At 38.0% G+C, this 16,469-nt stretch overlaps 1 protein-coding gene across 18 annotated transcripts in view; it reads left to right on the plus strand.

The window, feature by feature from the left end:
• The window catches only part of GANC (glucosidase alpha, neutral C), a 66,837-nt gene that overhangs the window by 21,357 nt on the left and 29,011 nt on the right, over positions 1-16,469 (plus strand). For 12 of the 18 annotated variants that reach the window (XR_002316412.2, XR_002316416.2, XR_002316414.2 and 9 more), the window contains exons 7-13: positions 3,829-3,874; positions 5,875-5,941; positions 7,353-7,449; positions 8,753-8,933; positions 9,159-9,312; positions 12,810-13,045; positions 15,824-15,950. Coding sequence is in view for 15 of the 18 variants with exons in the window: in XM_020906783.2 (XP_020762442.2) it covers positions 3,829-3,874; positions 5,875-5,941; positions 7,353-7,449; positions 8,753-8,933; positions 9,159-9,312; positions 12,810-13,045; positions 15,824-15,950 (908 nt within the window). In the remaining 3 variants the exon portion in view is untranslated. Of the gene's footprint in view, positions 1-3,828; positions 3,875-5,874; positions 5,942-7,352; positions 7,450-8,752; positions 8,934-9,158; positions 9,313-12,809; positions 13,046-15,823; positions 15,951-16,469 lie in introns of those variants that run through there. The other 6 variants (XM_020906798.2, XM_020906796.2, XM_020906797.2 and 3 more) reach the window with 3 other exon arrangements.

A 16,469-nucleotide genomic window follows, 5' to 3' on the forward strand; every position in this document is an offset into this window, starting at 1 on the left:
AGAAACTGAAGAACTGTAAGGAAAAAGATGGATTTGATTACTTAGAAATCTTAAACTTTATTATAGCCACAAAAACAAAATACAAGCAACAACAACAAAAACTTGAACAAATTGAAAAGGCAAGAATTTGCAATTTCCAGTTTGGCATGTGAGGAGCTCAGAAGTTGCCACAAACAAGAATGAAAAATCAAAAAATAAAATTACTCAAAATATAATATAGTCCTAAATGTAAAATCTAAGACCATAAAACTTCTAGACAACAATATCAGAAAATCTTGATGACCTTGGATTAGGCAGAGGTCTTAGATATTACACCAAAAGCATGATCCACAAAAGAAGAAATATGGTTAAATGAACATAAACAAAAGTAAAAATGCCTGCACATTCAAAGACCGTATGAAGAGAATGCAAAGGTAAGTCATAAACTAAGGAAAAATATTTGTAAACATATATATGATCAGCAAGTTGTATGTACACTGTAGAAAGAACTCTCAAAATTTAACAAGAAAGTAATAGATTTAAACATATTTCACCAAAGAAGTACAAGTGACAAATAAGCACTTGAAAAATATGTCCAGTGCCATTAGTTATTAGAGAATTGCAAATTAAACCACAGTGACATACTACCACACATCTATTAAAATAGCTAAAGTTTAACACGCCAACCATATTGTTAATGTAATTTGACCAAATAAAATTATGTCCTTCATAGGCAGGAGCTGATAAACTGATACTGGGCTTGGATATGTTAAAAAAAAAAAATTTTTTTTTCCCTCTATAGACAGGATGAGCTGAAACCAGGGAAGAGTGAGTTCACTAGACAGGAGGAACATGGCTATTTAAAGTGAAAAATCAATCCACAGCATCATAATAAACAATTACGACTGATATGTATATTCACAACAAAATAATGTCACTACATCTAATGAACGGCACCAAAAAATAGACATAGATGGACAAAAGTTCCCTGATATAAATGGTAGCCTAGACTTAATATTCTTGTGCATCCTTAGGAGTCATTCTAGGAGATTAGATTGAGATTGGTCTCTGGCAGAATGTTGTCCCCTGTCTATTGAACTTTCATGCTGCAAGAAGAGGTAAAAGCCTTATTCTAAGTACAGACAAACTTTGTCCTTGTCTAATATCCTAAAGGGGAACCATAGTTTACATGCAGTCTGGTGATCTTCTGCTGTGAAAAGTGTTTATTTTGCTTTTTTCAATGTATTTGCTTGTCTTAGACACTTTGAACAAGGAAAGGAAAAATAAACAACCTCTGAACTCTGATCTTTGTTGCTTTTGTACATTCCGATTGTGAAGTTGAGGGTCAGTCAGTTCAGTCGCTCAGTCGTGTCCGACTCTTTGTGACCCCATGAATCGCAGCACGCCAGGCCTCCCTGTCTATCACAAACTCCCGGAGTTTACTCAAACTCATGCCCATCGAGTCGGTGTTGCCTTCCAGCCATCTCATCCTCTGTCATCCCCTTCTCCTCCTGCGCCCAATCCCTCCCAGCCTCAGGGTCTTTTCCAATGAGTCAGCTCTTCACATGAGGTACCCAAAGTATTGGAGTTTCAGCTTCAGCATCAGTCCTTCCAATGAACACCCAGGACTGATCTCCTTTAGGATGGACTAGTTGGATCTCCTTGCAGTCCAAGGGACTCTCAAGATTCTTCTCCAACACCACAGTTCAAAAGCATCAATTTTTCAGTGCTCAGCTTTCTTCACAGTCCAACTCTCACATCCATACATGACCACTGGAAAAACCATGGCCTTGACCAGACGGACCTTTGTTGGCAAAGTAATTGTTAAGGATGTTCAAAAGCCCATGGGAAATTTATATGTCTTCAGAATATTGTGCCTATTCTAATATGATGAGCTTTTAAAACACTTTTCTTAGAACAAGAATCAATTTTTGTAATTGTATAGATACTCAGCTAATTCTGAATGCTGCTGATGGCATAACTATGTTTTTAAATCCAAAAATATATTCTTGTATGCTGCATTAAGATGCTATTTCATATAATAAAGATTGTTTTCTTTTTTACTAACTCATTTCAAAGAGAAAGAATTTTACTTGTAAGTAAGCTATTTTTTTCTCCTAAATATCACAAAACAATTCTTTTTTCCTCCAATAAATGAGAGCATTATGATCTTTAAAAAAAAAAAAAAGAAAATAGGAGTAGTTTTATTAATTTCAGAAAGAGCTTACTCCAAAACAGGGAAGTTGTTAGGGATAAAGAATGCCATTACATAATGATAAAGGGGTCAATTCCCTGAGAAAACAACAATCCTTAATGTGTATGTGCCTAACAACAGAGTATCAAAATACTTAAGGCAAGAATATAGAACTGCAAAGAGAAATAGATGAATCCACTATTACAATTGGGCTTCCCTGGTGGCTCAGCTGGTAAAGAATCCACCTGTAATGCAGGAGACCTGGGTTCAATCCCTGAGTTGGAAAGATCTCCTGGAGAAGTGAATGGCTACCCACTCCAATATTCTGGCCTGGAGAATTCTATGGACTGTATAGTTCATGGGGTCGCAAAGAGTCGAACACGACTCAGTGACTTTCACTCACTATTATAATTAGAGACCTTAACACACTTCCATCAGGAATGGACAGAGCCATCAGAGAGAAAATCAGTAAGGACATATTCTAATTCAAAAGCACCATCAATCAACTGGATATAATTGACATCTGTAGTCTCCTTCATACAACAACAGTAGAATACACATTCTTCTTAAACTCACATGGAACATTCACCAAGACAATATTTTGTGTCATAAAACACACCTTAAGAAATTTAAACAAATAGAAATTATACTGTGCCAGCATGATTTGCATTAATTTAATGCAATTAAAGTAGAATTCAACAACAGAAAGCTGGAAAATTCCAAAATACTTGAAGATTAAGCAACATGCTTCTTAGTAACACAAAGAAGAAATCTAAAACGAAGAATATTTCAAACTAAAAGAAAATTAAAATACAACTTATCAAAATTTGTGGGCTGCAGCAAAAGCAGTACTTAAGAGTGAAATCTGCAGCACTGAATGCAAATATTAGGGAGACAGATGCATTTGAAGAGAGGCACAGAGGAACTCCAAAGGAACAAGTAATTTCTGTTGTTTGTGCTCACTAGTGGGTTCATAGTTGTTCACTTTAGTATTAGTCTTTAAACTCTGCACATACATTACATACCTTCTATATGTATGCCGCATTTTACACTAAAGAAAAGATTATTGTATGAGTATAAATAGATAATTTACAGAATTATAAATAACCATTTAATGTATAAAAAGGTAGTCTGCTTCACTTATGGTATAAATTCAATTTGAAATGCATTATCTTTTCTAAAATTTTAGATTGTCAAAGAGTTAAAAAAAATCCATAAAGTCTAGTATTGTTAAGAATCGGAAGAAATGAGCCCTCAAATACAACTAATAGATGTTAGAATAAGTTGTCACAATCATCCTGGAAGATGGTGCATCATGTTGCTCCATACTAGGGTAATACTGCATAAGAGGAACTGTGTTTATCTTGCTTATGTTAGTATTATGAGCATGTATTACAATAAAAAACTGATTAATGTATTTTTAAAAGAGTTAACAAGAAAATTCAAATCTGTCTACATTTGTATAAGATATCAAGCTCTTGGTAATGTTCACCATAAATGTTTAATTTTGTAAATTTATTTTTATAATGATATTATTTTTAGTAAGTTAAAGGATATAACATATGGGGTCTCAAAAGTTGGAAATGAAAATCTTTTATCATTGAGCAAATTGTCAGTCCTGCCATGAGTGACACAGCTTTTTTACATTACAACAGAACTACCAAGAAAAATGAGGAGGATGCATCAACTGATACCACTCAGGTAATCTACATAGAGCAATTAATCTTTTTAAAATCTTTCCCACTATTATCATCAGTATACAAATATAATGGGTCTGTTCTTCCCTTATACAGATGGATAGTTGGTCAGTGCTCTACTATATATAAATGGGACCTCCTGTAGGCCAGGCACCGTTCAAGGAGTTGGTGGTATATCATTGAACTAATCTAATTCCCTCATTATCATGGAGCTTACATTCTTCTAAGTCACATTAATCTTTTTGGACTTTAAGAACAAGGAAAAACTGTGGAAAGGTCTTCAGCAGAGATCCATGGTCTGATTTCTGTGTCTAAAGATTATTTTGGCTGAGTTCCGGAGAATGGACATTCTGGAAACCTCTTCATCCAAAGCCACATGCATCTTCAAAGGGTCTCTAACAGTAGCTATGGTCATCAGGAAGGTGAAAAACATTTCCAGTTTAATAAGACAAATGCTTCTTCCTCTTGAGAACTGACCCATACTGACCCTTAAGAACAACTAACATGGTTATTGTGCCTTACACAGCTTTGCACTAATACACTAGACCAGCTTTGGGGAGAGCTCTAGTCAGATAGCTTAGGTAGTGGTTTTGAGTCAAACACCCCATTACAAGAATCTAATGAAAGCTATGAACCATCTCTGTAGAAAAAAAAATTTTTTTCATACTATTTCAGGGAGTTTGCAAACTTTAAAACCTATCTGACCTCAGGATGATAATCCCTGCATCAAGAATTCAGGCATGATTTTAAAGAACCCAACACACAACACACAGATTCACTTTACAGAGGCTTTCATTATAAAGAAACAACCTAGAAACAGGAAAATAGCTCATTTTTTTAAAAGAAATGTGCTTTTTATATACACACACAATTCTTTTAAAACTTTTCATTCTACCAGAGAAAAAGAGACTTCTGTAAAGCTAGGACATTCATAGCTCTAGGTCAGAAGATTGCAAACCTGAGCAATCACCATCCCAGTTGACTTCTCCACCCAGCATAGGAACACCACCAGTAGTCTGGCTAATTGAAGCTGGTGAGAGAAAGTGCTCATCTCAGCCAAAAATCTTTGCTTAGAGTCTCTCAAAAGAGACCCAGGTTATTTGACTCTAAATGTTTTGTTTTACCTATATAAAAACTACATTTTTCAAAGTGCTTTCCCATCATTTTGGCTCTTGTAAAGATATTCACATCAAATGGTGTGGCAGTTCCTAAACAATTAAACATAGAATTACAATATGATCCAGCAATTACATTTATGTATATATATCCAAAAGTAAAAGTGGGACTCAGATATTTGTATACCGATGTTCATAGCAGAATAGTATTCACAGTAGCCCAAAGGTAGAAGCAATCCAGCAATCCAAGAGTCATTGACTGATGAATGCACACACAAAATGAGGTATGTACACACAGTGGAATATTATTCAGCCTTAAAAAGGAAGGCAGTTCTGACACATGCTACAAAATGGATGAATCTTGAAGACATTATACTAAGTGAAATAAGCCAGTCACAGAAGGACAAATACAGTATGATTCTATTTATACGGGTTATCTGGAGTTGTCAAATTCATAAAGACAGGAGCTAGAAAAGTGGTTGTCAGGAGCTGGGGGGAGGGGAGATGGGGGCGTTACTGTTAATGGTTGAAGTGGTTCAGTTTGGAAGGATGTAAAAGTTCTGGAGACGGATTGTGATGTTGGTTGCACAATAATGTAAATGTACTTAATGCCACTTAAAAGTGGTTAAAATGGTAAGTTTTAAGTTATATATATTTTACCACAATAAAAAATATATTCATGTTAGCTGTAGATCATAAGGATGATTAATGGCATTTATATAGAACACAGATCTAATTTAATATATTGATATCACAAATTGGTCTTTTAAAAGATGAACTCATTTCCTCAGTCTAATATTCTAATCAGATAAATGTGCTATTGTGGTAACCACATGTGTTGCAATATATAGCCTTAGTTTGCTACCTCTTTTCTTTTTTGTGCCAACAGGAAAATCAAGAGGAACTGGGTCTGTGGGAGGAGAAATTTGAAAATTTTGTGGATGTCAAAGTTAATGGTACAGTTAAAATTGGTGTGGTGTTCTTTCCAAAATAGCCAAAAGTTTCTATCTAAAAGTCCCTTGAGCTTTGGCCCCTAAACACCTGACTTCTGTAAGATGAACAGAAATCTCATAGTTGGGACCACTATTCTTCAGTAATGCATTGCAATAGAGAGATAGCGTATGACTTGTGGGGAGTGTAAGAGAAATATAGGCCTCATGAAGCTTCTGGTCTCGTAGAGGGACTTAGGTCAGCATATTGCTTGCACTCTTCAGTGAATCAATTGCAAATTCTACATTCTGTTTTTATGAGAGTCAGGTGATGAAAAACCCAGCTCATTAGCTCCAACATTTCAAGCCAGTGGTTCTCAGCCTTTTCCAGGCCTTCCCACTATTGATGTGAGTGTCAAGTGACCATCTATGACATTTCTCACTACACTTAGTGATGAGGGGGGACTTAGGGAATGTAGGTGGCAGGGAGGGAATTTGTCTCTTTAGGAGATAACTTTTCAAATACATGGGGCTTGTTTAGTGGGAAAAAATACTCACTTTTCTCCTTCTTCCTCCCTACCCTGTAGAGTAACAGACCTTCTCTTAACTCCTTGAGAATCTCTGATCTAGCATCTATTTCTATAGCCTAGTATAATGATCAGGACAACAGTGTATCCCAAAGTTATAAATAAGGGAACCCTAAGGCTCTCTTTATGTAGCATTATAATCCTTTCTGTATCTTATCTATAGCAACCCCTTTCCATAAACTCCTCCAAATAAGGACCATTTGATGTCAAATACTTTTACCCAAGGGTAAATTGAAATCAGTGTTCTCTCTCCTAGTTACTTTCATTTTTCCCATATCTCTAAAATAATTGTTAAATGAAGGACTTTGTCTTTGGTTAAAAGAAATTTTTATATCTACAATCACAAGGAAGGGGGTGTATATTGAGGAGCTAGAAAAGGTACTCCTGGTGCCCTTGACCTCACAGTTCCTGTATGCAGTAAGAATGAACAATCAGGCAGAAGACACCCAGTCTTTCATCTGGCAAGCATTAAAAGTGCTCACTACCCTCTTCTTCCTAAAGCAAATAAGTATGCAATATAGTTCAGGAAAATTTAGGGAAAAAAATCTAAAACTTTGTAATCATATTTTACAGATAGAAAAGAAATACACTGTAAATGTGGGAAAACAGAATTGTAGTGCACAGCTAAGAAAACTAATAAGTGACCAGAACTTTGCTTTCTGCATTTTTTGTATCCCCACAACACCTGAATACAATAAAATACAGAGAGTCAGCATATGTGATTGAGTAGGGCCAGCTCAGGTCTCTTGATCCATAGTCTAGTCATCTTGATATTCTTATAGTTAACTGAATCTCATCAATTGACTGTCCCATTGAGAAGCAAAACTCAGTCACTCCCCTGGTCCCTGTAGGTCCTGCCTCCATTGGTTTGGATTTCTCTTTGCATGGTTTTGAGCATCTCTACGGAATCCCGCAACATGCTGAATCACACCAACTTAAAAACACAAGGTAAAGTGAAAAGAATTCTTACAGGAAGCTCTGGTTTCTGGACTGGAAAAGTTTGAAAAGAAAATATGTGTGATATCTGAGTCAGTGCTAATATGGGCCTGGCCTTTCCCTCTTTGATAGTGCTTGTAGATCTTTAAGAATTTCCCTTTAACGATCACTCAGAGCAATGGTTTTCATTTTTATTTTGTTTTTCAGCATAAGTTAGACAATTATAAAAATTGCAATGCTGAACTTAATAGTATAGAAGACATAAAAACATGGAGCTGAGTGACTGAGCATGCACACACTCATGGTTGAAGTAGCAGGAAGATCTTTGTTACATCATCTTCCCAGGTTTTGCTTTTGTCTCTCAGTTCCTTTCTGGGGAACCCTGGGAAATATACTGTGAAGATCAGTGACCTTGAAAAAGGCTTTTACTAAAAAAGGACAGTGAGCTAGAGTGGAAAAGTTTGGCATCTCATATCACTTTGGATTCCCTTGGGGAGATTATTTCCAACTAACACCATTGACCAAAAAATGCCAGAGGTATCAGACAAAGAGGTAGCAGAACTGAAAGAGTCTGGTCAAATTTGCCAGATTCAGATGCTGTTTCAATGATAGGTAGACATAGTGACAAGTGAATCAGAAACTGTGTTGCTCTCACACCAACCTGAGCACCATGCTTCCTACCTCAATTCAGTTCCTAATCTTTCCTTATTCAGCACTGTGGGGGCATGTTAGGACACTATCATTTTGTTTTAGTGACAGAGAAATACTCACCAAATCTGTCAATTTAGTTTTTGCATGCTTTTACTGTGGAAGATTCATAGGAAACGGTCCTCACCTCACAAGAGATACTCAGAAAAGATATCTAAGATATGAGATACACATGCCAATAGTAGCATGAATAAATGCCAAAGGAATCAAAGGAAGAGGATCATATTCAGCCAGAATGAGTCAGGAAACCTTTAGAGAAGTGGTCAAGAGTTGAGCTTTGAAAGGTGTATAGGACCCAAGTCTTTGCAGGGGAAGTAAGTAAGTGTTAGTCACTCAGTCGTGCCTGATTCTTTGCAACCCTATGAACTGCAGCCTACCAGGCTCCTCTGCCCATGAGATTTTCCAGGCTAGGATACTGAAGTGGGTCGCCATTTCCTTCTCCAGAGGATGTTTCCAACCCAGGGATCAAACCTGGGTCTCCTGCACTGCAGGCAGATTCTTTACCGACTAAGCTACAAGGGAAGCTTTGCAGGGGAGAATGGAGCTATAATATTCATTAATAATATATACATGATGGTCATTTGTAATCCTTCTTTGTATGTTTCAGTGATGGTGATGCTTACCGTCTTTATAACCTAGATGTCTATGGATATAAAATACATGACAAAATGGGCATTTATGGTTCAGTGCCTTATCTCCTGGCCCACAAACTGGGCAGAACTCTAGGCATTTTTTGGCTAAATGCCTCAGAAACACTAGTGGAGATCAAAACAGAACCTGCTGTAAAGGTGAGCTACGGATCATGACTGCATACCATACTTACAGAAGAGACAAAACTAATGAAAGTAATCATAGTTCAGGGGTTTCTAGTGGCAGTCCTCTGCCGCTAGTCTTTACAGTATAACTAGTGAGGGCTATTGGTATATACAAAGGAGCAGACCGTTACACACATATGGGTGGGTCTTGTGGGTTAGAGGAACATTTTTCAGACTTTCATTCCATTCCTTTTTCAGTACACACTGACCCAGATGGGCCCAGTTGCTGCTAAACAAAAGGTTGGGTCTCGAACTGATGTGCACTGGATGTCAGAGAGTGGAATCATTGATGTTTTTCTGTTGACAGGACCTACTCCTTCTGATGTCTTCAAGCAGTATTCATACCTTACAGGTACTTGCATGTGGAAATGCCAGTTTCTTGTTCCATTGTATTTCCTCTAAACCATGTAGAATCACTGTAAATTAACATTTGTTGCACATGATATAGCATTTATAAACAACTTGCCCAAGCTTTTTAAGAAGCAAGCATTTATCCTTCCACTTTCATCCCATTCAGTATCTCATCCCATTCCCTTTAATCAGTGGAATGGTTAAACATTCCACTGGGGCTGGTAATCTCCACTCTCTAGCCACTAATGTTCAACCATCTGCCTTCCTTGGAGCCTTAAAGGTTCCTGGGCTTTCTTTACCTTTAACCCCTTTAATCCCTGGGCTTTCTCTACCTTTATCTCAGTAACCAGTATCCCAATCTGAACTTTTATATGTTCTCTTCTCCATTTAAATATACCACTGGGATTAGCACTAAAGCATTTTTATCTTTAAAAGATATGAGATCATTTTGATTAATGCAGAAAAAGCATTTGACAAAATCTAACACTATTTCATGATAAAAAAAAACATTCAGAAGGCTAGGAGTAACAAGAAGCTTCCTCCACATGATAAAAGGCATTTATGAAAAATTCATAGCTATCCTCATACTCAATTCTGAAAGATTGCAAGGTTTCCCCTAAGATCAGAAACAAGATGAGGTTTCCCACTTTCACCACTGCTAGTGAACATTGTAGTTGAAGTTCCAGCCAGAGAAATTAGGCAAGAAAAAGAAATAAAAACCATCCAACTTTGAAAGGAAAATGTAAGATTATCTCTATTCACAGACAATGCGATACTATATGATACAAAATCCCAAAGAATACACACACACACACACACACATTTAACCTAAGTTGTATGGTACATGATCAACACACAAAATTGGTTGTGTTTCTAGACACCAGGAATGAACAATTTAAAAATGAAATTGAGAAGACAATTCCATTTACAGTAACATCCAAAAGAATAAAATACCCAGAAATAAACTTAACCAAGGAGGTAAAAGACTTGTATGCCAAAAACTACAAAAAAAAAAAAAAAAAAAAACTGAACTAAAGAAGGCCAAGATACATAAGAAGAAATCCCACGTTCATGGATTGGAAGATTTAATATTATTAAGATGGCAATCCTACTAAAAGCAATCTATAGGTTTACTACAATCTCTGACAAAATCCAATGTCATTTTTAAGTAATAGAAAATATGATTTTCAAATTCATGTGGAATTTCAAAGAGCCTGAGTAGCCAAAAAAATCCTGAAATAAAACGTTGAAGGATTTCCTAATTTCAAAACTTATTACAATGTTAAAGTAATCCAAACAGTGCACTACTGACATAAGGATAGACATATAAGCCAACAGAATAAAATTGAGAGTCTAAAAATAAACCCATAGATATGTGGCCTATTGATTTTCAATAAATGTTCAAGACCATTCAATGGAGAAATAATTATGTCTTAACCACATGGTACTGGGACAACTGGATATCAACATGCAAAAGAATGAAGGTGGACCCTTATCTCACACCATATACAAAAAATTAACTCAAAATGGATTGATGAACTGAATATAAGAACTTAAGTCATAGATCTCTTATAAGAAAACAGGTAAATCATGACCTTGGATTTGGCAACAGATTCTTAGCTATGACACCAAAATCATGAACAACAGAAGAAAAAAACAGATAAGTTGGACCTTTTTTTTTTCCCAGCTGTGCCACTTGACATGTGGGGTCTTCGTTCCTTAACCAGGTAGGGAGTATCAACTGCCAGACCACCAGGGAAGTTGCAAGTTGGACTTCTTTAAAACTAAATACTTTTGTGAGTCAAAGAACATTATCAAGAAAGTGAAAAGCCAACCTATAGAATGGGAGAAAATATTTGCAAATCATATATATGATAAGGGTCTAGTATCCTGAATATATAAAGAACTCATAACTCAACAGCAAAAAGGAACAGTCTAATTCTAAGATGAACCAAGGGCTTAAATAGACATTTCTCAAAAGAAGATGTGCAAATGGATTAACGAGCACCTGAAAAGAAGCTCAACAGCATTAGGTAAATTATAAGCGCAATGAGATACTGCTTCAAACCCATAGGGATGGCTAAATCAGAAAAGAAAAGAGAGAGAATAGTAAGTGTTGGGGAGGATGTGGAGAAATTAGAAACTCATACATTACTGGTTGGAACATAATATGGTTCAGCTGCTGTGGAAACCGTTTGGCAGTTCCTCAAAAAGCTAAACATAGAATTACCATATGACCCAGCACGATGACTAATTTTGTGTGTCAAGCCATGGTGCCCAGATATTTGGTTAAACACTAGTCTAGATGTCACTAAGAAGTTATTTTTTAGATGAGATTAAGAATTAAATCAGTAGACTATGAGTAAAGCAGACCCACACTCTGTAATGTGAGTAGGTTTCATCCAGTCAGTTGAAAACCTTGAGAAAAAAGGACTGAGATGTCCCCTGAAAGAGGGGCTTCTCTGGTGACTCAGCAGTTAAAGAATTTGTCTGCAGTGCAAGAAACAAAGGATACACAGGTTCGATCCCTGGGTTGGGAAGATACCCTGTAGGAGAAAATAGCAATGCACTCCAATATTCTTGCCTGGAGAATCCCATGGAGAGAGCAGCCTTGCAGGCTACAGTCCATAGGGTCGCAAAGACGTGAGCACAACTGAGCGACTGAGCACACACATCCCCTAAAGTAAAAGAAATCTGCCTTGAGACTGTCTTTGTACTCAAGCTGCAACTTCAACCCTTCCCTGGGTCTCCAGGCTGGCCTACGTGCAGAATCCAAAGCTACGAGCCCCTACAATCACATGCACCAGTTCCTTAAGATCAATCAGTCATTTTCTTTCTCTGTATATATATAAATACATATATAATATACACATATCCTTTTGATTCTGTTTCTCTACAGAACCCTAACTAATTCATCCAGCAGTTCTACTCCTAGATATATACTTGAACTGAATGGAAACTGAACAGATACTTTTATGCCAAAGATCTCTACAGCATTATTTACCAGAGCCCAAAAGTGGAAACATGCTAAGTGCTCATCAAAAATGAATGGATAAACATGGTCTTCCTGGTAGTACAGTGGATAAGAATTCACCTCCCAATGCAACAGACATGGATTCGATCTCTGGTCCAGGAAGACTCCACATGCTGCAGAGCAACTAAAGCCTGCATGCCACAACTACTGAAACCTGTGCATCTAGAGTCTGTGCTCTGCAACAAGAGAAGCCACCGCAATGAGAAGCCCATGCACTGCACCGAAGAGTAGCCTCCACTCACCACAACTAGAGAAAGCCCTTGTGCAGCAATGAAGACCCAGCACAACCAAAACTAAGCTAATTAATTTTTTACAAAGATGAGTGGATAAACAAAATGCTTTCTTCTTGATGCCCTGAGTGCAAGACTCAGTGCTTAGACCTTGTAGATATTCAGGAAACACTTATCAAATGTACAGTTAACATTGTGGTGGTACCTGGCTCAGTTGTCATCTCCCCCTTTTAGGCACACAAGCCATGCCCCCTCTCTTTTCTCTGGGGTACCATCAGTGCCGCTGGAACTACGAAGATGAGCAGGATGTAAAGGCGGTGGATGCAGGATTTGATGAACATAACATTCCTTATGATGTCATGTGGCTGGACATAGAGCACACAGAAGGCAAGAGGTACTTCACCTGGGACAAGAAAAGATTCCCAAACCCCAAAAGGATGCAAGATCTGCTCAGAAGCAAAAAACGTAAGGTAAAATAAGCCAGTGGGCTTCCCAGGTGGCACAAGTGGTAAAGAACCCGCCTGCCAACGTAGGAGATATAAGAGACGCAGGTTTGTTCCCTGGGTTAGGAAGATCCCCTGGAGGAAGGCATGGCAATCCACTCCAGTATTCTTGCCTGGAGAATCCCATGGACAGAGAAGTCTAGCAGGCTACAGTCCATGGGGTCGCAAAAAGCTGCACACAACTGATGTGACTTAGCATGCATATACGCACAAGACAGCATTCTGAACCTTTTCATTGCAAAGCATTTAAAAATGTTTAAGTTGCCTTGGCACATTAGTGAACGAGAACCATCTTGTAAAAAAATGGCTGGAAAATAGTACTTTCAAGTGTAACTGTAATTGTGATCATAGAAAAGCTTTGGTGAAAAGGTAATAATGCTATCCATCCCTGCCTTATTGGGTCTAGGTCCCCATAAGGATGAAGGGGCCTACCATTCAGTTCCATTCACTGTGACCAGTGACTAATGTGATGGGTGCACCTCACACAAAATTTGATGTCAAGATTGATGATATCACACTAGCACCAAAAGGGTATGAAAATGTTCATTAGTCCCATAGTGAGGGATTTTAGGGGTGCAGAGCTGCTTCCAAGCGCCTCTGAAAATGGCCTAAGAGAGCTGGGAAAGGAGACAGGCTCAGGTTTTAAGGTGGTTACAGTGTTGAACTGGGGTGAGGGTGCGTGCACTAGGGCTTGTGTGGTTTGAACTTCTTATTGGCCCCAAAGAAGGAAGCATCAGGGCTTTGTCAGCATGCAAGATGTGGGCAGAAGGGTAAAGGGGCCTGAAGATGTGGTGGGGCTTGAAGCTCTTAACAGTCGGTCAGAAATGGAGTCAGATTCTTTAGTACACTATTTTTCCTGCATGCTTCCCTGATGGACTTTACCTGTCCCTGTGGCCAAGGAAAAAACTAAAATAGAAAACAAGGACGAGGAGACGGCACTGGAAAGTATGTAATGCAGGTGTGGTGGTGGTGGTGGTGGTCATGACAATAATGAAGAGAGTGAAGGAGAAAAAGAACAGAGGAAAAAGGGAAGAATCCCATATGTATCTCATGAACAGATCCCTCAGTCCCTCTCCGTGAAATTCAAGTTGCCTTTTTAACCCATTATATTGTTCCCCAGGCCTTTTACAAATGTTCGAAGCCAATGCTGTTAACTCTTAATCTTCCAATTAATAAACATTTATTGGTGTTTATTATGGAAGCAGCCCAAAAGCTAACTGACAGATGAATAGATAAAGGAAATGTGGTATATACATATAATACAAAATTTCTCAACCTTTAAAAGGGAGGCCGTTTGGATACATGCTACTACAACATGAATGAACTTTGAGGACATTATGCTGAGTGAAATAAGCCCATCACTAAAAGACAAATACTATATGATTTCAGTAATCTGTAATATCTAAAGCAGTCAAAATCATAGCGACAGAAAGGAAAAGGGTAGTTGTCAAGGGCTAGAGAGGAGGTGGCAATGGGAAGTTGTTTTTAATGGGTATAGAGTTTCAGTTTTACAAGATGAAAAGAGTTGTAGACATTGACTGTACAACATTGTGAATGCACCATTGAACTGCAAGGTCTCCTATGTCTCCTGCATTGCAGGCAGATTCTTTATCTGCATGCTTAAAACTGGTGAAGATAGTGAATTTTATGTTATGTATATCTTACCACATTTTAATATTTTTAAAGTTTTTTAGCAATGGAGAATTAAACATCAGTGTATAGAGTAGATTTTAACAGACATGAAGGATGATTATTAGAAGATTATTCTAGCCAGATAGATGGTTTTCAGGCCCTCAAGTAGGTGACAGTGATGGTATTAGACGGGCAAGGAGAGATGCTAAAGATGCTAAAGACCTGGGGCTCTGATCATAGCTCTTTTCAAACCTCCTTCCTAAATGCTTCCCTGGTGGCTCAGATGGTAAAGAATCTGCCTGTAATGCAGGAAACCTGGATTTGATCCCTGGGTCAGGAAGATGCCCTGGAGAAGGGAATGACAACCATTCCAGTATTCTTGTCTGAAAAATCCCAGGGACAGAGGAGCCTGGTGGGCTACAGTCCATGGGGTCACAAAGAGTTGAACATGATTGAGCAATTAACACTCCACTACTTCCTAAATATGGCTGTACCATTGGATTTGCGGGGGTTCTGTTTGTTTTTTAAATAATTCTCTTTTCTTTAATGTTTGCGTTTGTGTTATCTTAGCCTCTTAGGTATCCAGGGAGCAGAGACCTTGCCTACTTAATCCTTGTGTAAAGCACTCAGCACCACAGAGAGAGAATCTTAATAAATGTGATCTTTAGAACATGTATTAGAAGGACAGTAATTACTGTGAAAAAGAATAGACCTGGTTTTGATATCAAGTTATATTCCCATGAGCACATAAAAGGTGATAGGATTTTACTGGTGTCAGTAATAGTAGTTGTCATGGGCTTCCCCGTTGGCTTGGCAGATAAAGAATCCACCTGAATGCAGGAGACACAGGAGACGCAGATTCAATCCCTGGGTCAGGAAGATCCCCTGAAGAAGGGAATAGCAACCACTCCAGTATTCTTGTCTGAAAAATCCCATGGACAGAGGAGCCTGATGGGCTACAGTTAGGGTTGCAAAGAGTCAGACATGACTGAGTGACTAAGCACAACACAGTTGTTTTGAGTATGTGAACTCCAAAACTATGATGAAAACATATAAATGAACATATGACTTATGTGAAACTGATGAGATCTTTAAACTTTTATGTTCTGACAGCTTGTGGTCATTAGTGACCCCCACATCAAGATTGACCCCAACTACTCAGTGTATGCTAAGGCCAAAGAACAGGGCTTTTTTGTGAGGAATCATGAAGGAGGAGACTTTGAAGGTGTATGCTGGCCTGGTAAGATGTCATTTTTTTCACCTGATATCCACTGTTTAGCCCCAATTAATGAAGGCTGCATTAATTTCTTATAGATGTCACATGCTATATTTTAGGTGCCTTTCCTTAAAGGTATTATCATCTTTTATATCTTTCATCTAACACCTGGTATGATGTTCTTTGTATACATTTATAAGTCAGTGAATGATTGAAAAATAAATAAGCAAACCTCAGTGACACGCTGTTTCCCTTAGCAAATAAAAATTAAAAGCCAGAGAACTAGAACAGGAGGAGAAGAGGAAGAAAGAAGAGTCCTGCATGTCTCTCCCTGTGCTTCTTCTTTGCCTCAACAGCCCATAGGTTTGACTTTCCAGCCTTTCATGAGTGATCTCAGCTGCCCCTGACAACTCTGAAGCCTTCATTTCAGAAATCATTAATTTAAAGCCTTGGTAGAAACTCCTCTCAGACAAAAGGGAATTACCAGTCTATCATCTGATAGCACTCTATCACAAATTCACACACAGTGGAGAAAGCCCACGC

The sequence above is a fragment of the Odocoileus virginianus genome, chromosome 6 (assembly GCF_023699985.2).
Source record: "Odocoileus virginianus isolate 20LAN1187 ecotype Illinois chromosome 6, Ovbor_1.2, whole genome shotgun sequence".
In the NCBI taxonomy this organism is placed as follows: domain Eukaryota; kingdom Metazoa; phylum Chordata; class Mammalia; order Artiodactyla; family Cervidae; genus Odocoileus; species Odocoileus virginianus.